This window comes from Penicillium paradoxum (genome assembly GCF_028828445.1).
Source record: "Penicillium paradoxum strain IBT 22861 chromosome Unknown utg000006l_segment0_segment0, whole genome shotgun sequence".
In the NCBI taxonomy this organism is placed as follows: Eukaryota; Fungi; Ascomycota; class Eurotiomycetes; order Eurotiales; family Aspergillaceae; genus Penicillium; species Penicillium paradoxum.
Window position 1 is genome coordinate 2,794,295 of NW_026643184.1, and position 21,539 is coordinate 2,815,833.

At 49.6% G+C, this 21,539-nt stretch overlaps 6 protein-coding genes across 6 annotated transcripts; 2 read left to right on the forward strand and 4 right to left on the reverse strand.

Moving 5' to 3' along the window:
• Positions 1-362: 362 nt before the first annotated feature.
• Positions 363-6,414, forward strand: N7457_007444 (putative filament-forming protein (Tpr/p270); the record flags this gene model as incomplete). Its single annotated transcript, XM_057178487.1, has 2 exons — positions 363-654; positions 710-6,414. 2 exons carry the CDS (start codon positions 363-365, stop codon positions 6,412-6,414), a joined length of 5,997 nt encoding a protein of 1,998 aa, XP_057030231.1.
• Positions 6,415-6,860: 446 nt separating this feature from the next.
• On the reverse strand, positions 6,861-7,628 carry N7457_007445 (transferase hexapeptide domain protein; the record flags this gene model as incomplete). The annotated part of the gene is made up of 1 exon (XM_057178488.1): positions 6,861-7,628. One exon carries the CDS (start codon positions 7,626-7,628, stop codon positions 6,861-6,863), a length of 768 nt encoding a protein of 255 aa, XP_057030232.1.
• Positions 7,629-7,949: 321 nt separating this feature from the next.
• On the reverse strand, positions 7,950-8,677 carry N7457_007446 (Mg-dependent acid phosphatase; the record flags this gene model as incomplete). The annotated part of the gene is made up of 2 exons (XM_057178489.1): positions 7,950-8,396; positions 8,447-8,677. 2 exons carry the CDS (start codon positions 8,675-8,677, stop codon positions 7,950-7,952), a joined length of 678 nt encoding a protein of 225 aa, XP_057030233.1.
• A 1,397-nt stretch (positions 8,678-10,074) lies between these two features.
• Positions 10,075-11,304, forward strand: N7457_007447 (uncharacterized protein; the record flags this gene model as incomplete). Its single annotated transcript, XM_057178490.1, has 2 exons — positions 10,075-10,589; positions 10,650-11,304. The coding sequence occupies 2 exons, from the start codon at positions 10,075-10,077 to the stop codon at positions 11,302-11,304; spliced, it is 1,170 nt and encodes a 389-aa protein (XP_057030234.1).
• A 2,669-nt stretch (positions 11,305-13,973) lies between these two features.
• On the reverse strand, positions 13,974-19,005 carry N7457_007448 (uncharacterized protein; the record flags this gene model as incomplete). The annotated part of the gene is made up of 10 exons (XM_057178491.1): positions 13,974-14,919; positions 14,969-15,494; positions 15,561-15,658; positions 15,714-15,865; positions 15,917-16,492; positions 16,551-17,239; positions 17,290-17,471; positions 17,544-18,546; positions 18,604-18,738; positions 18,786-19,005. 10 exons carry the CDS (start codon positions 19,003-19,005, stop codon positions 13,974-13,976), a joined length of 4,527 nt encoding a protein of 1,508 aa, XP_057030235.1.
• Positions 19,006-19,461: 456 nt separating this feature from the next.
• N7457_007449 (putative UDP-galactose transporter) lies at positions 19,462-21,084 on the reverse strand (the record flags this gene model as incomplete). The annotated part of the gene is made up of 4 exons (XM_057178492.1): positions 19,462-19,761; positions 19,860-20,840; positions 20,918-20,947; positions 21,016-21,084. 4 exons carry the CDS (start codon positions 21,082-21,084, stop codon positions 19,462-19,464), a joined length of 1,380 nt encoding a protein of 459 aa, XP_057030236.1.
• Positions 21,085-21,539: the final 455 nt, after the last annotated feature.

The following is a 21,539-nucleotide window of genomic DNA, read 5'->3' on the forward strand; positions in this document are numbered from 1 at the left end:
CTTGAGAAGTGTCGCTATTAAAAGATTCAAGGCTATGTTGTAGACAAAGAATCCATGGAGTCACGTGCCCAGAGCTAAGCAACCTAGAGCGCGGAAATGGATCACGGACGCCCTTGGAGTCTCCTCACCACTAGTTCTTTCAATTAACCTTTCTTTCAATTCTTCACTTTCTGCCCCCAAGAGACGCACCTTCCATTGTTCAAAGCGTCATGACCTGAGGTTATCTACCCAGCGCTGTGTGTAGTGTTTCTGAACAGGACACAGCGCCCGTCCTCGAGGACCTAGCTTCAGCTTGCGCCGCCCTACCTTACATTTCTTGATTCCCCCACCGCCGAAGCCCAGTGCTTTAGCCATCCGACAACATGGCTGAAACTGCAATTCAACTACCCTACTTATCATCTCACTATGCGCTTCCCGAATCGACCCTCACGACCTTAACGCAGGCTCCCACCGTGGAACTTGTCAATCAGCTTTTAGAGTCAATCAACAAAAAGGCTCATGAATCTGATGAGCTCAAATCCGACAAACTTCGCTTGGAGGTAGAGCTTGAAAATGCCGTGCGCAGCAATGAGTCTAAGGTCAAGGTCTTGAAGACCAGCGTGGAGAAGGGACACGCGGAGGTTGCAGATTTAAGGAAAAAGCTCCAAGAAGCTGGTATCTATCTCATCTTCCACTTGCTATCGGTACGATACGCTCTAACACGGACTAGAAAATACACGATCTGTACTTGAAAGCGAGATCTCCACCCTCAAAACATCATCAACAGCCACTGGATCCGAGACCACATCCTTGAAGTCGCGCATCTCCTCTCTCGAGGCCTCGAACAGAGACACACTGGCCTTGCTAGAATCGAAATCCGCAGCTCACGATAAATTAGCAGAAGAGCTTTCGGTCCAGCACAAGAAGACCATCGAACTGCGACGCGAACTTTCTACAGCGGAGCAAAATCTCCAGAGTGTCAATGCTGCATCTGCCAGCGCTCGCTTCCGTGAACAAAGTCTCCAGCAAGAATTAGATCTCACTAAGAAGAACAACGAATGGTTCGAGACCGAGCTTAAGACGAAATCCGCCGAATATATCAAGTTCCGCAAAGAAAAGAGTGCTCGTATCTCGGAGCTTCAGCGTGACAACGAAGAAGCAAACTCGACAATTGATTCTCTGAGACGGAGTGAGAACTCGCTCAAGAGTCGCTTGGACGAAACCGAGCAGCGATATGAAGGCTCTCTGGCTACCATTCATCAGTTGAAGGAGGAAGCCATTCAGGCCACCGAGTCTTTCCGTATCGAACTTGACAGCTCCAACCGATTGGCTGAGCTCCAGGGATCTGCCGCCCAGACAGCCAAGCAACGAGTCCAAGAGTGCCAACTCGCGCTTGAGAAGACCAAGGATGATGCAGCACAGGAAATCTCACGTCTTCGTGTAGAACTAGAGACGGAATCTAACGACAAGAGTGCTGCAGAGCGCCGTATCGGCGAGCTTGAGGCACTAGTCGCCCAGCTTGAGTCTGAACCTGCCAGAGGCAGATCAGCAAGCCCCGCTGTCTCTGTCAATGGTGTCCCCACTACGCCTCTCCGGGCGAGCATGATGCGGCCTGGAACTCCCGGTAGCTCATTCTCACCCCGAGCCTCCCGTGGTAAGGGTGGTATGAACATCACGCAGATGTACTCCGAATACGACAGAATGCGAACCGCTCTTCTTGCCGAGCAGAGAACATGCCAGGAACTTCGCAACACTGTTGACGAGATGGTTCTCGAACTTGACTCAACTAGACCTGAGATTGAGGAGGGACGGGCAGAACAAACTCGCTTGGACCATGCCGTCGTGGAAATGTCTACTTTGCTTGAGGAGGCAGGAAAAGAACGTGATAATGCCCTCAGGGAATCCAGGAAATGGCAAGGTCAGGTCGAGGGGTTGGCTCGCGAGGGAGACATTCTTCGCCAGCAACTTCGCGATCTTAGTGCTGAAGTCAAGGTCCTCGTTCTGGAGGTTGCTGTCGCAAAGCATGGCGAGGACTACGACCGTGAGGAGCTTGAGAAGATCGCTAGGGGTGAAGTTGAAGAGTCGGCTAAGGATCTGAACGAGACCGGCCGCTTCATCAGCAAGCACCTCACAACCTTCAAGGATCTTCACGAACTCCAAGAGCAGAACCACACTCTCCGACGTATGCTGAGAGAGCTCGGTGACAAGCAGGAGGGCGAAGAAGCGCAAGCCAAGGAAGTTGCACGACAGGCAGATATGGACGAGTTGAAGGAGCTACGGATCCGTGCACAGACAAACCGTGATGAGATTGCGAATCTGAGCGCCCAAATGCAGAGTTATGTTAAGGAGCGTGACACGTTCCGAAGCATGCTTATGCACCGAAGACCAACTGTCGAGGACCCATCTGTCTTCTCGCAGTCGATGCCACTTGGTGCTGCGCCCCAGGGAGCGATTGAGAGCTCAGCACCGGACTATGCAGAGTTACTCCGGAAGGTCCAAACCCATTTCGACACCTTCCGCGAAGAGACTACCACCGATCACAAGGCGCTGCGCCAGCAAGTTAACGAGCTATCTCGTAAGAATAGCGAACTTCTTTCCGACATTAGTCGCTCAAGCAGCCAGCTCGCTGCCGCCACCCAACGTGCTGAGCTTCTGCAGAGCAACTTCAATATGCTCAAGAGCGAGAATGCCGAGATCCAAAAGCGCTACTCAGCCCTCTTCGAGAATGCGAACCGACAAGATCTCCGCACACAACAAGCTGCCGAGGACCTCGTTGAGGCCAAGGGTCTTGTTGAGAGCCTTCAAAGAGAAAATGCCAACCTCAAGGCTGAGAAGGACCTGTGGAAGAACATTGAGAAGAGACTTATCGAAGATACCGAAAACCTACGGAATGAACGCGGTCGTCTTGACTCATTGAACGGAAACCTTCAAACTATCCTCAACGAACGTGAACATACCGATGCCGAGAGCCGACGCCGACTACAAGCCAGCGTCGAATCACTCGAATCCGAACTTCAAACGACCAAGCGCAAGCTCAATGATGAAGTGGAGGAATCCAAGAAGGCCAGCCTACGTCGGGAATATGAGCAAGAACAATCCCAGAAGAGAATTGACGACCTGGTTACTAGCTTGGGCTCAGTCCGCGAGGAACTGGTTGCCGCCAAGACCACCCGGGATCACTTGCAGAGCCGTGTGGATGAGCTTGCTGTAGAGCTCAAGAGCGCTGAAGAGCGTCTGCAGGTCTTGAACTCGCGACCAAGCGTCTCTGCTGGTACTACTGAAGGACCCACCGAAGGCCAGGAATCTGGCGAAGGAACTGGTCTTTCTCGTGAACAAGAACTTGCAATTGAGGTTTCGGAATTGAAACGAGATCTCGAATTGGCCAAGGGTGAATTGGAACACGCCAAGCAGTTGGCTGAAGATTACCAGGCCATTAGCCAAGCCAGTGAGGAGCGCCTGGAGTCTGCTACCGAGACACAGGAGCAATACCGCGAAGAGACCGATCTTCTAGTGGAGGAGAAGAACAAGAGGATTCAAGACCTCGAAACTCGCGTTGAGGAAATCTCTACTGAACTTTCCAATTCAAATACGGAGATGATCAAGCTCCGTGAGGAGCAGTCAGAGGTCACTCGTCGAATGGAAGAGCAGAAGTCTACCTTTGAGTCCGAAATCACTCGTCTCAAAAACGACAATGAACGATATGTTGATGCGACCAAGTACCATCAGACCGATCTTAATGCACAGGCCGAAATCGCCCGCAATGCTCAATCGAACTACGAAACCGAGCTTGTCAAGCACGCGGAGGCAGCAAAGAATCTCCAGATTGTTCGTGCGGAGAGCAATCAGCTCAGGCTCGACATCGCTGAGCTCAAAGCCCAATCCGAAACCTACAAGACAGATCTTACTCAAAAAGAGGAAAGCTGGGCAGAGCAACGAGCCACATACGAAGGCGAGCTCTCTGAGCTTCAGAAGCGCCGGGAGGAAGTCATTCGCCAGAACTCAGTCCTACACGCCCAGCTCGAAAACATCACGAGCCAAATCTCGTCTTTGCAGCGGGATCGCATGAATATCTCAGAAGATGAGCAAGAGGGAGACCAAGCAGCCCCCAATCTTGAGGGTCTCCAGGAGGTTATCAAGTTCTTGCGTCGCGAGAAAGAAATTGTCGAAGTTCAGTACCACCTTTCGACTCAAGAGAGCAAGCGGCTTAACCAGCAACTCGACTACACACAGTCTCAGCTTGATGAGACTCGCCTCAAACTTGAGCAACAGCGTCGTGCTGCGGCGGATAGTGATCACAGTGCGCTCAATCACAACAAACTTTTGGAAACTATCAACGAGCTCAATGTTTTCCGTGAGAGCAATGCTACTCTCAGGAATCAGCTGAAGCAAACTGAGGCAGCGAGAGATGAGAAGATCGCTCGTGAAAATGAGCTGGTGCTGGAGATCGAACCTCTCAAAACCAAGATCCAAGAGTTGGAGAGTCAGAATGAAGGAAAGGATGGAGAAATTGCACTTCTACAGGCTGATCGGGACCGCTATCAACAGCGTGTCCAGAACATTCTTCAAAAATACGATCGTGTCGATCCAACTGAGATGCAAGAGCTCAAGGAGAAGCTTACCAGTCTCGAGAACGAGAAGGCCGAGGCTGTGTCCGCGCGAGACGAGCTGCAGACTCAGCTCGAAGGTCTTCAAGCCCAAATTGCAACCTTCCCTGAGCAGCTTAAGCAGCATTCCGATGAACGTGCCCATGATTTGCGAACCAAGCTCACAGAGCAATTCAAGGCACGCTCTAAGGATCTCAGCGCGCGTGTCAAGGCTAAACAAGACGAACTCAATGTGGCTTTGCAGGAGAAGGAGGTCATCCAAACTGAACTCCAGGCCACAAAGAATGAGTTGGAAGCACTAAAGACCAAGGTTGCAGAGACGCCTGTAGCAGCTGTGACACCCGCTCCCGCTCCAGCTCCCACTGCAGGAGACGCAGCCCCAGTCAACCCTACTCCGGCTTCGCAATTCCCCACCGCGACGGTCGCAGTCCCCGGTCCTGGTGATATTCAAAAGATCCAAGCTCTCGAGCAAAAGATTCAGCGCTTGGAGGCCGCCCTCGCTGAAAAGGATGGACTTTTGGCCACGCAAGCCAGCGAGCTGGATGCGAAGGTCAAGGAACGCGCCGACCGCCTCAAGGATATGTACAACACCAAGCTCAACGAAGTCAAGGCTGCTCATCGCCAGGAAATCGAGAAGCTTTCTACCAGTGAACAGCCTGTTCCTGGAACACCCGCTGCGGCCCCCGATGCAGCCCCTGCCACACCTTCGAAGACCATTGAGCTTGCTGGGTTCACCATTCCCGAGCTGACAGATGCTCAAGCTAGAGAGCTTGTCGCGAAGCACGAAACTATTCGCACTATTGTCCGAAACAACATTCGCGGTGGAGTTATGCGCGAGCAGCAAAAGATGCAGCAGGAGGCCCAAGCTTCCTCCGGTGTCAGCGAAGAGGCATTGGCTGGCCTACAACAAAAGTCGGCCGAGGAGAAGGAGGCCCTGATCAAGGCCCACGAAATCGAGATCAAGGATAAGGTCACCTCAGCGGTCGAACTCGTCGAAAAGAAGACAGCTGCTCGCCTCAGCATGCTTGATACCAGATTCCGAACCGCCAATGCTAAGATTGATGTGGTATCCAAGGCCGCAACAGAAACTCCCCAAAAGCCTGTCGCAGAAGTATGGGAAATTGCAAAGACTGCCCGCCCTGCACCGGTCGCAGTTCCTGCTGCTAAGCCCCCGGTACCCACAGCTCCTGTTCAGCCGGCGGTTGCTGTTCCAACTCCAGCACCGCAAGCTCCAGTCGCAGCTCCCTCGGCCCCTGCCCCTGTAGTAGCAACCCCTGCTGTCGCAGTACAGCAAGCGGCTCCTGTCATTGCACCTGTCGAGACCGCTGTCCCCCAGCAGGGAGGAGCACAGCCCACAGCACCTCCAAACCCATTCGGTCAAGCTCAGCAAGCTGATCAAACCCAGCAACCCTCTAATCTCCCCAGCAAGCCTCCTGCTGGGAATCCCCCTGGTCTGATGCGGGCTCTTCAATCCGGACTCCCTATTGCAAGAGGCGGACGTGGTGGGCGTGGTGGTGGCCAACAATTCGGCCATGGTCAGCAGCCAGACCAGCAGCAACAAGCCCATGGCCAGCGCGGTTCGGGGATTCGAGGCCGTGGTGGACGTGGTGGTCAAGGCCGCGGCGGCAACCAGAATCAAAATAACGCCGCGCAAGCCCAGAGTCCCACCGCCAACCGTGGAAATCTGAATGCTTCGGCTCGTCAGTTCATTCCTGGACAGGGCAATAAGCGCACTCGTGATGAAGGCCCGGATACTACCACTGAACCCGGAAGCGGGGGCAAGAGACAGAGAGGTGGTGGTGGACAGCAGCCTCGCGGTGGAGGCTCTTGAGCAACGGTCCTTCGAAGACCGTTCTATGTGTTTCTATTCCATTGATGTATTCTCGATTTTATTGACAAATACGGCGTGGACCCATTGGTTTTCTACACCTGATTATGCCATATGGCGCATTGCTTTCCATTTTTTCTTGCTGTTTTGCAAAAAGCAGACATGTTTCTTTTGTTATGTATCTATTGAATGTCTGGCGCTTGGTTCGTTTTATTCTCTTCCTCGCAATTGATCAAGTTCGATTGCAAGCAATCTCGTGTATTTTTACCTGTAATCACCCACGATAAACTGACCATGGTAAACAAAGAACTGGGGTATAAACTGCTAGCAAACAGAAATCTAGGTATGTTGGAATATCGAATGGTCGCTCCTCGCTGCTATGCACAAGAACACATTCAGAAAAAAAAAAGACACAAAGCGCTGAGAGATATCATGCAAATGACTCAAGATCACTTCTTCCTTCCCCCAGCAACAGGAAGGAGCATCCGCCCCAACACCTCCCTCTCTTTCTGCAACACCATCAATCTCGCATCCTCAATAACCTTGCCCGCCGGCGCGGGACCAGGAAGAGGCGTCTGCGTAACCTGCGCCGCACCCACAACAGCCGGACTTATCGCCTTCGCGCCACGCGCTCTCTTCCTCCGCATCCCAGGCCCCTGACCATAAACAACAACCCATTCGCCCACAGAACCACCCGCCGCAATCTCACACCTAGAACACACCTTCGAGTGCGACCCGATATCCGCACCTCGGCGAACCATCGCCAAAGCCTCAATCGTAGCAGAAGAATGGATATTAGCGCCCGGCTCAACCGTCGCCGACGGGCCAATGGTGACAAAGTATGAAATGCGTGTAGTGGCCTCTTTTCTAATCTCTGGCGTTGAGGCTCCGGACTCGGTAGGCAATGTGGTCATGCTCGAAGAGACTGATCTGGACGGTACCGCTGACCGGCTCGAGGAGCTTGGTTGGGCTCCTATCACGGCTTTCTCGCTGATTATGCAGCTATCGCCGACTGTGATTGGGCCTTCGTATGTGTAGAAGCGCGCGCGTGGGTGGATGACTGTCCCCGCGCCGATGGTGACGGAGTATCTGCCTTGGAAGACGACGGTGTCGGCGATTGTGGCTGTGGGATCGGCTTTTAGGGGTGCTTTTGGTGGGGCGGAGCTGTGGGAGGATGAGGAGCGATGTGTATTTGTTGGGGGCTTGAGGGTGGCCATCTTGGTTGTTTGTATTGGAGTTGGGTTTCGGGGAGATCTATGATAACATGGGGTGTGTTCCTATTCTGGAGCTAGCTCCTGCCGCTTTTCGGGGTTGCATGTCTTAGTCAGCTTGGTTAATGTCGGGGGAGGATGAACCTCGAGACATCTAGGGATAATTGAACACATTGTATTGATTTTGAAGGGTTGTTTCCATGAATATGGGAGATTGCATTGATGGTCAACATGTAAGTCAAGCTTGTGGGGTATCTAAAATCTAAAACAAGCCTCAAAGTGCAACATTCCCAATGTATGATTCGGAGGATAAGACACCCAACGACCTTATGACTCCTCTGTAATGTCTCTCCTGATACCTTTACGCTTTCTCCAAGCTCTCACGCCTCTGTCGACCTCCTCCCTCGTCATTCCATCCCGCACCAAGCAAAACGAGACCCCCAACTCCGTCTCAACATTCCGGTTCCGGGCCTCGTCATCGAAGAATAGCATATCTTCATAAGCCACATTGCTCGCTTGATGGATCTTCGCAAAATGAGACGTCTTATTCCCGGGGAATATCTGAATGAAATCAAAGTAGTCCAGGGAACGGATGGTCTTAGCGTTGGCAGCGGGGTTGTCGGAGAAGGTGGGGATGATATGCAGGGACTTGAGCATATCGCGCGCCAGATCAGGGGTCTGAGTTCGGGATGCAAGCGCCAGTGGGATTGCGCGGTGCTTGCAAGCGTAGACTATGGAGGAAACCGCCGGGTAAAAGGCGAAGGACTCCCCCATCTGTTCGAGATAAGAAATGCGGGGTTAAAAATCGGATCGAATGGCTTCACACGCAGCAAATCTAACAATTGGGGAATTTGATCATACCGGTCCACGGCGCGCGAGTTGTTATCGCGCGCCTTTACAGGGGCGCTGACATGTGTGTCTACCCAGAAAGGCCAGAGGGTATAGTCCAGATCGAATGCGATCAGCTTTGGAAGTGGGAGGCCATCGGTGAAGGTTTCCGGTGCCACGGAGGAATCCTCCAAGGGCTGGGTGTTTTGTCGCTTGGCTCGGAGCATGGTTGGAACAAAGAACACACGTCGAAGAAAAGAAGAAAATGAGCCATGGACCGACGGGTGAAGTCCCGGGGTTAAGAACGGCACGTGAGATCTTAAGATGACCACAACTATAAAACTGGTATCAAAAAGCAACAAGGCTATCTTTGATAGATCAAATATTGGAGAGTCGTATAGTTCTCGATTTTTGCCCCCTGCCAGACTAACACATTTCAAGGTACTCACAGGCTAAAGATGTGCTACTATGGAGGCTCATAGACCATTGCGACTATAGTTAGTCACCACCCCAAGTAGAACTGCTTGTACGGAGGAGAATTATAGCGCCTAACTCGAGGCACGGTAGTCCAAAAATACCAGTAAAACTTTTCATGTCCGGCCTATAGCAATCTAAATAATATTACGTCTTTCACATCCAAGTTCTTAGGTAGACTTAAGACTGTACCAAATTCCATCTTTGAAGCTCTTCTCATTTGGTCTGACCTGCAAGTGAATGGATTTCTTCTCCAATGTGTGTATTAGGAGGAAAAGAAGACCTGGGGAATATAAGGAAGTTTCGTACTTTGGAACTTCACAAGAGCATAGTAGCATATTCATGAAAGGAATCTCTGAAGTTGCTCGTTAGCTTCATACAAAGTGGACTGCGCTATCGTGTCTATAGGAGAGACTAGCCTCTTCCTAACGACAGCTATGTAATTAGATGCTTTCTCGGTTCGTCGTGACCTTTGTACAATCTTGCCATTCATGGTTCAATTTGCTCCCTAGTTTAGACTCGGTATAGTAGCCGATGTTGGTTACTATAAGTGAGGCGGTTCTAGATCATTGGTGATGGATTTTCCAATGAATACCCGGCCAGTTGTTCATCACCTACTCGGTGCTTGGCGCTGCACCCTCGATATTTCCCTTCCTCGCTAAATTTGGCATTCCTATAGTCTGGCGCATTTCCCTGTGGTCCACCTGGTGATTTTCAATGCCATGTCATGGATCAGGAATAGATTGGGTATCGCGAGTCGCATAGTCACGCTGGCTCATCAATTCTAAGAAAAAAAAGGCGGAGATTCTGACGCCTTGGGCTTGTTGTTGTACTGGTGGCAGAGGGGAAGCGTCGATATGTCCGGGGAACTCTCACCCCCAGTAAGTGTGACATCACCGGCATTTAACTACGGGAGACGAAGTCCCTAATTCCTCTCCTATCATGCTTAACTGAGCGCTTCGGACGATCGGCAAACCCCCAACTTGTGAGGCGAACTATACGATCGGCGTGGTTCGGTTTGATAGGCTGCAAAACGTTATGAGCGAGATTTAGCTCACCCCCCGTTAGAGCTTCAGATGTGACAATATATATGGGCTGAGATTATCAAAAATTCGAGGACTATTCGTGATCCTGATCGTCTGCAAAAACCATGGAGACTGCAGGTATTGCCTTTGCTGCAATGTCTTTGTTCTATGAGCTTGAAAAATGTGGCAAGAGTCTTCACGGATTCTCTCGTGACATGCACATGCCCAAGAAAGAGGTCAAACTACTGAAGACCGAAGTCAACAACTGCCGTGTGCTGGCCAGCATTTTCGAAGAAACCATCAAGCCAGTTCAAGGTCGTGTGATGCAGATAGCGAGAGAGAGAGACCTGGAAAGATCACTTGCATCTCAATCCAGGTTGGCGCTGGAGCAGATTCTAGAGATCACTCGCAAACTCAGACCACTAAGCCGGCACAAACGTACTGGTTTAGAGAACTTCCAGGCAAAGATTCGATGGCATTTCGCGAAAGGCGACATCGACGCTCCGATAGCTGTGTTACAAACCGTCAAAGCCAGCCTCAATCTCCTGTCCACACTCTCAATACTCGACTGTGCTGTTGCGTCCGCTACCCGTGACCAAATCTCGAATCCCGCATCAATATACCAAGTTTTGCAGAGAATGTGTGTAGCAAAGATACTTCATTTGTTAACGATATTCCTCTCCTGACAAAATCTCAACAGAAAAGCCTTAGAAAGGCAGGCTCACAGAACGGATCGTCAGCTTCGAGAATCCGTGAAAGCGCTTCACGAGCATCACTATCTCGACGGGCATCTAGATGATGTACAAGTGATGACAGGTATTATTGAAGATATGAGAAAGCCTTCCGTCAAAAATGCGCGAGATTTGGTTAAAAGATTGTCCAACCAACACCCGTTCACACCTGCAGCAAACGTAGCAGTCTCGTCACAGTTAACGTATCGAGAAAACATAAGCCCTCGATATCCTGTTGGTACAACAGCCCACCGGCCCCCAGGCACTGAACGTAGGACGCGACGAACAACCCGCTCGGGAGATTCCACACGGGAGGTTCGCCATGTCTCCCCCAAAAGAAACTCCCCAGTCGCCAGTGAGCGGGCGCTTTGGTATACAACTCGCGACAACAGTACTTCCTCTTTCCGTCATAGAGGTGGGATTCGTGTTTTCGCTGAATATGAGGAGTCTGCGTGCAGTGCCTCCAATGATGGAAACTACGGCACTCCCCATACCGTTAGCCCATCGCGAATGCCAAATCACGATGACAATGTTACAAATGATCACCATAAGACGGAAAATCCTGATTTATATTCCATGAATGGCATGAACTACGACCTTTTGGACAGTCCACATGCACCATGAAGCATCTATCAAGCTATGCCTCCTTTCGATAACTCCGACCGGCAAGGGAGGAGCAAACGGGATCGCAGACCCAAAGGCCATTCTGGCAGTGAAAAGGACGGGTGACAAGTCAGACGTGGGATCTATTTAGAAACTGAAGTAGATACTAGTAGTGGTTCAGAATCAATACTCAGTTTCATCGTTGAGCCTGTCAAATCACCATTGAGCTTTCTACTTAGATCAATGAGCATCCCGGTAGATAGATAAATTAAAGCAGCTTTCTGGGCGTGATAAATTTAACATTATGAAGCGCGTAACTGACGATGTTGGAGATGCAAAAATCCACCAGTCATACGAATTCCAAGGCCATCCGGATTTAGGCACTCGTAATGCACTCGCGGTTTCAAGCCAGATACCACCTCCAGCCTTGCTCTAACGGGCTCCCTAGCTTGCAGCCGGCGAAAACTCGGATCATATAAGCCACCGACGCGGTGCACAGCTGCAGGTGCATGAGATGGACCCTTCAAATAGACCCACTTAATAGACTCAAACTCGAACCCAAATTTAGGGTTTTCGGGGCCGTGGATCCGTTTGGCACCAGCCAACGCTCCCCTTCTTCTTTATATTGGGGGATCTATGTCCATAAGACAGGGGGAAATAATCGCGAAGAAAGATCGTTAGTCCCAGCGAGGGTCGGTATTAGATACATCAATTGTAGTGTTAAGGGGGATACATTTACATACATACATGTATGTACCTAAGTGGGTAGGTGATAGAAGCTTCCTTGCGCCTTCCCTCTATCTATTTACTTAGTTACAATTCATTAGGCAAGAGCCTCAACGCTGAGCTTTGAAGGTTGGCAATCTGGGTGTCAGGTAGATGAGTCAAGATCCCGATTTGGAAGGACTCAACCTTGGAAGCCATCATGAGGGAATCAATCAGTACCCCATAAGAATGCATTACTAACACCAGCTTCTAAATGGAAGTTGGCCAAGTCAGGTACGTACATGACACAATTTCTTCGGGACTCGGATTTATACTCAAATACTCAGAGCACTTTTGCAATGCAAACGTGAGTTGACTCCAATTCTTCTGGTCTAACGATATCCTCCAACAAACGAAAGACTGGCCTCTTCACGTGTCAATAGGTAGTCTCAACTGACCTTAATGGCCTCCTTCAAATACCTCAACATGTCAGGCATCTCGCTCCCTACAGCCTTTTTTCGCTTATGTCTATTAAGGTATATGATTTCATACATACGGGCCGATAGATGAATGACTCTGCTTGGATCGGTACATACATGTATGTATTCGCTGTGGGATTAGGTCACATTGTCCATGGAATTTGACGGCAAGCACTCCGACCCGGTCACCATGCAAGCATTCATGGCTTTGGCAAAGTCCGATCTCGCTTCACTCATTTCGTAGCGCTTTATACATATGTCCCTTCCGATGTGTAAAGCAGTATTGTCCTTTTACAAACTTCTCATCACTACGGCGCATCGATTACATTGCCTGCGTACGGGATATTCCTTGTCTATTCGATTGTTCTTCTGTGTATTTACATATTTCCGCCGATCTCACCGATTCCTTCATTCCATCTGAAATTTTAGTATACGATCAATCTCCGCTCGAATTTGTCGTTCGACACATTTCTCCCCTTCTACTCTCTGAGTTATTCGATGAAACTATTCTTTTTTTCCTTTTGAGAGCTCTGCTAGGCATTGGATGTCTAAGGAGAGCCCATAAGGGTATTCCCGAGGGGGATGGAATAATGTGTGTCTTCTAGCGGCCGACATCAATGATGATTTAGAATATGTTCTGAGACTATTCAAAACGTAATTCACGCACTAATGGTGTAGTGGTAACATATAACACTTCCATAGCGGATTTCCGCTAAGTTATGTTGTGCCGGGGGTTCGATTCCCTCTTAGTGCATTGTTTTTTTTTCTGATCACAGATCGGAGATCGGAGAAGGATGGGCAGCCAACTGGGCTGTCAGAGACCACCGGGGGAGATCATGCTAGGCAAGCACGATTCAAGAGAGCCTGGGTAAACAAGAAGTGAGATGTATCTCGATAATTAGGAAACACATCAGTATACCTAAATGACCAGTGCAATCCACTGCTCCTATGACAATAGAAGCTTTGATAGAACGGATTTCAGAAGGGAAATCTGCAATATGGCATGGAAATGCATGATGAAGATAGTTGATGAAATTAAGAAGGAAACTAGGCTATGGACGGAGGGAGATGTCTAACATGGGCTTACTGGCCTACCATCTTTCATGGGTTACCTTCTATGGGCGGGCATATTTACATAATTCCATAGCTTAGCACATCCCAATACCCCATGAGGGGTTGAAGGAGCATGGGCTTCCGCCACACTCCACTGGACGTGAATTAATACAATAACTAGAGTTAAGCCATCGGCGAATATCAAAGCAAGAATCCTATCACAAATATGGGTTGTTCGTTATTAATCACCCCTTTTGACCACGAGGAAACAATATCTTATCATATACCAATCGTTCTAACTATCAAAAGAGCATAGCTCCCAGTATTCTATACAGAAGTAAAAAAGCCGAACCCGGTGCCAGTTTGCGGCCACACATATCATCACGAAACAAGTTTAAAGAGATGAGCAACAGAAACACAAATTTCACCTCTTGATCCGCAGTTTCACATCGCCTAAATGTAGTTAATGATGTCTTTGAAGTTATCAAATAGATCAATGCCATCATCAACCCATGCTGCAGTCAAATCCATCCCGGCGTCGATCACAGAACCAAGTTGCTCAGTATTCAGCAGCTCTTCCGGGGTTATCTCATTTAACGCCTGGGATCGCGAAGCAGAGATGAAGGAGCTTCGCCTAATCCGTTTCGGTAGTGATTGATCTTGAGGGTCCTCTTGACTTGCCCTTCGCTTTAGATTGGGAGTTTGAGGTATTCCTGTTGGGTGCGGTAGTTTACTCTGCTTGGCAGAAGAGCTTTTGTGGACTGCAATTGGGAATCCTGTTGAGCCTGGTGGTGTATCATCTTTGATCTCGATTACTTTAGGCTGGGGTTTTGGGGTTGCTAACTTGCTTTGGCTTTTTCGAGATGGCTTGGATCCTGAAACAGATGGCCTGGAAGTATATGCGGGCGTATTCTCAGATGTAGGAGCGAGTTTGATGTTTTTTTGTGTCTTGATATCGGTGGAGTGAGTTGCGGGTTCGGGCGACCCGGGTTCTTTGATTCCAAGAAGACATGATGGCGATAGTAGATCGAAATCTTCAGCACCATAATCACTGGACAGATCTTTCACCGGGCTCTGCTTACGCTGCCTCTGCTTGTGTGGCAAGGTATTCTTGTCTCCCCCCGAAAAAACAGATCTTGCTTGATTTGTATTTCCCTTTGCTGCATGTGATATCGAGGCCTTCTTGACCTTGAGATATGAGTCGTCATCCTTGGGCTCCGTAATATCTCCTTTAGCTCCTTGATTACCCAAACTGAAGCTACCTGCCGAGGTGCTCTTCGTGATACTGGCGGAAATGGTCAGTTGGTTGAGTCCACCTTCCTTTAGAGTCGCGGGAATTGTTCGCTTCGGGGGCTTCGGGGGCTTATCCAGGCCTTCTCGGCAGCAGAAATGTTTGCAGCTGGGGTCATTAGCCCAATCTTCAATGTGATAAAAATGACTCCTCAAACCTAGTCTTATCCTTGCATTTATGGTTGCACGCCCATTTACCGTTCGCAAGCCGAACTGGCTCGTACTCCTCTTCATCTTGCTCGCCCATACCCGCGGCCCAGTCATCTTCTCGGGAATCTGTGGCCTTTGGCACTCGCTTGACTGGGCTAGGGGGAGTTGAATCAATGGAGAACCAGTCAAAATCATCATATTGTGAGGTCTTTGGTTTTGCAGACTCCTTCGCTTTTGCATGAGATTCATTTGCAATGAGAAAGTCGTCCAGTTGCAAGTCATCGCCTTCAAAATCGTCCAAATCTTGAGGACTGGTATTGTTACTAGTCAAATCTCTTCGGGGAGGATGAGATATGTTTGTCTTGGGTTCATCTGCAAGTTTGGGGTTCAAATATGTCTCTGGCGTCGCAATGGATTTAAGCGAATGAAGTTTGTGGTTTCCGGGATTTTGGAAATTGAGATTCTTGTCGCGTATACCAACAAAGAGATGGGATGGAAGGTTAGGTCTAAGTTCAGCTTGCCTTGATGTCCCGGCTAAAAATTCGTTAGCAAGGATGAATGGACTTCGCTTTTCTTTTCTTCGGGGTTTAGGAGTCTTACCAATTTCATCGCACATAACGTGGCACACAACGACCTGCTCTGCGCTCGTCAATTCGGAAGTGAGATCCAATTCCAGCCGCTCTTGGAGCTTGCTTGCACTTGAAGGGCATCAATATTTTGACAGAATTCTTGTCCTCCAGGTGAGAGACTCACCTTGTTCGCCGGAAATCAATCATGTGTCCATCAGACCTTTCTGTCAGACAACATACATGAACCGGCCGACGTTGGAAAAACATTGGGATCTTGTCATTCATGAACGCGACTTCAACTTTGAATCGGATATTCATACTGTCAAACTTTATGTCCTGTATCTCACCGTTAGATGGATCCTACTCGTCTCACAAAACTTTACAAACCTTCCCAATCATCTTCACAGCAACCCTCAATTTCGGAAACTCTTTCAATCTCGATAGCAATTTTGACCCGAAAGGTGGATTCTTGCTAAGAACCATCTCGATCTGATGAGCTTCCGCGCATTCCAAATCTTCAAGACTGGTAATACCAGCAGCAGCCAACTTTCGAACCGCAACAACACCCACTTGGTCGATCTGCTTCATTTGGAGAGGTGAATGGTCCCAGACTTTCGCTCCCAAGCTCCGAGCGAGTTCCAGGGAGTTGCGAATAGCGATTGAGTCACCGCGGGAAATTTGACAGTCGATCAAACAGCGCATGAGGCGGTTCACATGCGCAAAGACTAAGGTTTTGTCTTGCTGGAAGGTAAACTTGTGCTTTTGGAGTTGGTCATTATCGGGATAGTCGATTGCGCCTAGTTCGGATTGGAGGAGAAGTGAAATTTTGTGGGCGGGGAGAGCTAGGTCGACTTTGATGGGGAACCGAATTCCTGGATCGCGATTTATCTCTCGATAGAGTGATTTCTCACCGGCCTTGAGGCGAATCTCGCGGAATTCCTCGCCTTGTGCAATCGCATTGAGCTGGAGCGATAGTGTCAGTTTGACTCTTCATTTAACAAACGCGGAAGGATAAGCTCACGATCTCGGATATGCCTGCTTGTGCCTTCAATGACAATAGCACTTTCATCGTCTCGAACTGAATGTAATAGCGGGCCATGGCTTCGCCAAATTGTGTCGAACGAAGGCTATCAGCCTCTACCAGCTCGCACTTTCGAAGAAGATCGATATCCTTTTCACAGATCTGGCGAAGCAACTCATCTTCGTCCTCCTTATTTGCACCTTCTTTCAGCTTGTAGTGCGTAGGATTTCGACGGAGCCTGACAAACAGGAAAGTACCAGCAAGCCATTTAACAGCAGATTCGACATCCGAGATATTGCCCAGGCCAATCTCAGCGTTGAGGTGATCGATAAGGTTCAAGTGCAAGCAGCTTTCCAAACTCTCAGAGCCCTGAACTAGTCTCTCGTAATGCGCTACGCGCTCCTTCCTCGTGAGAATGACTGCTGTTGCACTGTCATCAAACTGGGGTCGGCCCGCCCGGCCTAACATTTGCATCATCTCTAAATCCGAGTACTCCTTGCAGCCACCGTCTTGCCAACTGACAGTGTTTTTGATTATCACCAGGTGGCATGGCAGATTTACTCCAACCGCAAGTGTCGACGTACAGCATATCACGCTTACATTACCTTCTCTGAACCCCGTTTCGACAGTGTGGCGATCAGCAGGGCCCAAACCAGCGTGGTGAAATGCTACACCAGCAGCGAGTGTTGCTGTTTTCAGTTAGTAATGCTCATATAGCAGGCCCTGGATACATCCATACTCTTGAGGTCCTCATTGTGAGCTTCGAGTCGTCTCTGAGGTTCCTTCCAATTTCTGGCCGGTGGGTTCGTCAGCGTCCAAAGACGAGCCAGTTCTTTCGCTGTCGCGAGCGATGAGTTTCTCGTGCAACAGAATATCATGATTGGCTTCTGGCATGAATGCATTCCAATGACTTCAGGTAATCTTTCCAAGCATGATCAGTATGCTAAATAACCAACTTGCAAGACACAAGACTCAGAAAAGATAATCACATACTTTGAACCACAGACCTTATCAAACGCGAAGTCATTCAAACTAGACGGATACCCATAGACAATCTTCGTCAGCGTGACAGGACGGAATTCCTCACCGAAATGCTCTCGGTGGGCTGGAACATGCTGATTTGTCGCATCCTTCCCAAGCCAGGTCGCGATATCCTCCGAGTTGGGAACAGTAGCGCTCAACGCCACAAATCTCACATTTGATCCGATATTTTTCATTCGGGATACCACAGCCTCAAGTGTAGCTCCCCGCGTCTCTTTCAGAATATGCACCTCGTCAATGAGAAAGAGCTTCACCAGCTGCATCAACTTCATGTGATCTTTCCACTTGCGTGTCATGCTATCCCATTTCTCGGGCGTCGTGATAATGATCTGGCTAGTTTGGACGTTGCGCAATTGCATGTGGTCCGTATCTCCAGTCAATTCTGCACACTTAAGGCTCAGGCTGGAGAACTTGGAGTGCCAGTCTCGGAAGCGCTCGCTGCAGAGCGACTTTGTGGGTGCTTGATAGACAACTTTGAAGCGTTCGTCCTTCAGAGTGTTGAGAAGTCTGCATATGGCCAACTCCATGATTACTGTCTTGCCGCTTCCGGTTGGAGCGGAGAGGACGATGTTCTCATTACTGTTGTAGACGGAGTGAAATGATTTGGATTGAATGGCATTGAATAGTGGGAAGGGGAACATCGAGCGGTAGTTCTCCGGTAGATCGTTCACCGATACAAGGACGATTCCTCGCACAGACGGGGGGATATTGCTGAAGGGGTTTAGATATTTTCTGTTGGTATGCAAGCCCTTTGGGCTCCCTTGAGTGACCAATTCCTGAGCTGAGGATTGATTGACCCCCTCACGGTCTGGGCCGCAGTTTGTCTCCAGACTGCGCTGTCCCAATCGTATCCCGTCTTCCTTCCGGCGGAACTCCAGTGGGCTCGAAGGTAGTCCCAACAAAGGATCCGATGAGCTGGATCCACTCCCACAATAAGGCGTGATATTCGAGCTTGCTATCACTTGTTAATCCCACAAAATCAAGACCCCAATATCCGACCAACATAACTCACATGGAAAGAAACGTGAGAACCGTGGTGGTTCAATATTAGACCCGCGAGATACTTCAAGCAGATTAGGCCTGGGGGCTATAAAGCCTGCATCTTCGAGTGCCTCGTCTCTATCTTCCGAGGCTAGTAGTTCCAGATCTTGGCTTCCATCAGCATCCGTCATATTAATAAGACGGCAGACTCACCAAAGGCATCCAGCTCGGGGTCTTTATCAAGAATCGATGACATCAATTCACTGAATGGCTTTCTGGGGGATGGAGTGGTGTACCGTAGCTGCTGGGCGCCTTCGATGAGTCTCTGGTCGATGATACCGGTTCTACTGTTCTGGGACGGGGAGACATTGGAACGTCTCTGGGATGGCACTTGGAAGGGTTTGAATTGAGACTTCTGATGATTTCTTCGCATTTTGAAATGCTTTCTCGATTATCAGGATTCAAGTCTGGGGTTAGTGGAAATCAAATGCAATCGGAGGCCCGAAGTTCTCAATCCCGATAACGTGATGGCACGTGGACCACCCATACTTCTAAGTACTCTGGCTCTATTCAGTCAGTACGAATGACAGCTGCTAACATTTGATTTGTGGGGTATATGAAAGTATTTCATTGCTTCGTATATATGCATACATGAGCCAGGAGACCAGCAAGTAGCTGAACGGCAAGAGGACATGCGAGATGGGACAGCGAAGAGTTATGTAGCTAGCTCCAAATCAGGAGCACCATCAAGCATGTTGCAAAGATCCGCGGCGGGCGGCTCTCTTGAAAGCCGCACTTACATCCGCATCTATGAGGCATCCAATATCACCTCCCGTAAGAAGGTGTGTCAATGACAGGCAGGGGGGATTTCGCAAAGACAGCGAGTCAATCATTTCTCGTCGAAATAGCCGTTTGCGCTTACATTCCGGCTAGAACTCACTCTAGTATGGCCTGGTCTTGGCGAGGTAGGACGGGATGATGACATTCCATCAGAGAGGAAAGGTGTGGTTGGAAGTTTGATAGAGAAGTCATTGGACGGTGCCACAGGCGAACCCTCGGGACCAGCAGGACCCTTTTCATAGGCGTCGATGTGGATTGGAGGGGGACGAGACGCACCCACCGCAGGATTGAAGGTGGGGTTTCCATAGTAGTGGGTTGCTACCAGGACTGCAGCTGAGCCCAGGAGGAACTATGATGTCTCAGTCAGTCTTGTTTACAATATGCAAAGAGTGCGAGGGTGGGGGCTAAGATTGAGACACAAAGGAGTGTTAAGGTAAGGGGACTTACGCTTGCAGTGATTTCGAAGTCAAATAACCAGATACTTCCGACAATGCTCAAAATGATGTTGGCGGTTGTCGCTAAACTCCTTGCATCCTTCTGCGCATGGCTGACGTAGAATGCCGACACGATACCCCCCAAAGCCTGGATGATAATGGTGGACCACACCGCCCAATTGTAGCCCTGGAAGAAGCCATTTTCGGCGATTTTCTCGCCATCCTGGAAGACAATTCCAATGAAGAGAGCCGGAAAGACAGAGTAGACAGCCAACTGCACATTGCGGACCCACAATGAGATATGGTTCGAACTGTCCTTGAGGACTTTCTCGAAATAAATGCTGGCTAGCCCGGATGCCAAGGACGCTCCGATGGTCGCAAGGAGACCAATAGTGGGGTTCAAGTGTGGGTCGGCCGTCAGGATATCCTCCTCGATACCTTCGTATGTCGCAGACCGCTTGTGCAAACTACTACCGGAACCAGCACCTAGCTTGACAGCTTTCCATTCATCCAAAGATCGCGGGAAGTGGTGATTGGCTTGGTCATCCTGCAACATCTGTTCTGGGCTAGCATCGGGGATTTGCACCAACGCCACACCCACCACAAGAAGTAAAAGTAGGCCCCACTTTCGGAGGGGGATGCTCCGTTTCAGGAGCATCAGGCCAAAGATCGCAGTAGTAAGGAACTTCAGCTGAAATGTAATCTGGAAGGTTGCAGCCCGCAGGTTGGAGAGCGCAATGTATAGGAGGGAGTTGGACAAGACGTCGAGACAGGCAGGTATAGCGAGTTTCCAGCTATCGCCTGAGAACACTGCGCTTGTGAGGGAGAAGAAGAGGGATGTAGCGGGCATTGAGGGTGGTGCGGCCTTGGAGACGTCATAGAGCGCCATTGTGAGCGATATGGCCAGCTTGAGCACTTCGGCGAGAAAGACTGCAGTCGAGGTCAGGTAACGTTTACCACCGGCGGGGGGCATGACTCGTGAATAGTGAGCTAGCTGTAAAATCGGAAGAGATTCCAAAATTAGCCATTCATTCCGATACAACAGCTTCGATGTCACACAAAATGACTTACCAACACAAACGCCGTAGACTCTGCAGTCAGCTGCATAGAGACGAAGGCAAGTCAGCGAATAAAAGTCCATGGTCATGTATTTCCCAGGAATTCCCTACCATAATCCATGGCATAACATTTGCCGCAGCTCGTAGCCTAGATGGCTGGCGTTGAGCGCGATCCCCCATGACGATGGAGCTGTAAATCGCGTGTTCCCTAAGAAGTGGCTAACGTTTCCACAAACGAGGGCACGAAGTGCCACCGCCAATTCAGTGCCACAAGAGCGAGAAATAATTTGAGTAGAGAGAGCGACCTGAGAAAGCTAAGTGCACGGAACTGCGAACCCAATTCGAAAAGCAAGGGCTTGTTCTCAAGATCTCCCCTTCTAGTTTCCGAGGGTTAAGGCTTCCCGAGGACGATCACACAGTCGAGGCGCGTAAATGGAAGATGAAGGAGAGGACAAGCTTCGATTGACTCCGCTAATCAAAGGAGAGTATTTCCAAGAGCTCGAGTAAAGAGAAGAGAAAAAAGAACAGGAAGATCGAGGGGCCACGAACGCCAAGTAGAGTCCGGGGTTATAGACGAAGGGGTCGGCGGTCAGAGAGTCGATCACGGGGTGCTGGGAGTCACAAGCCAGGCTTTT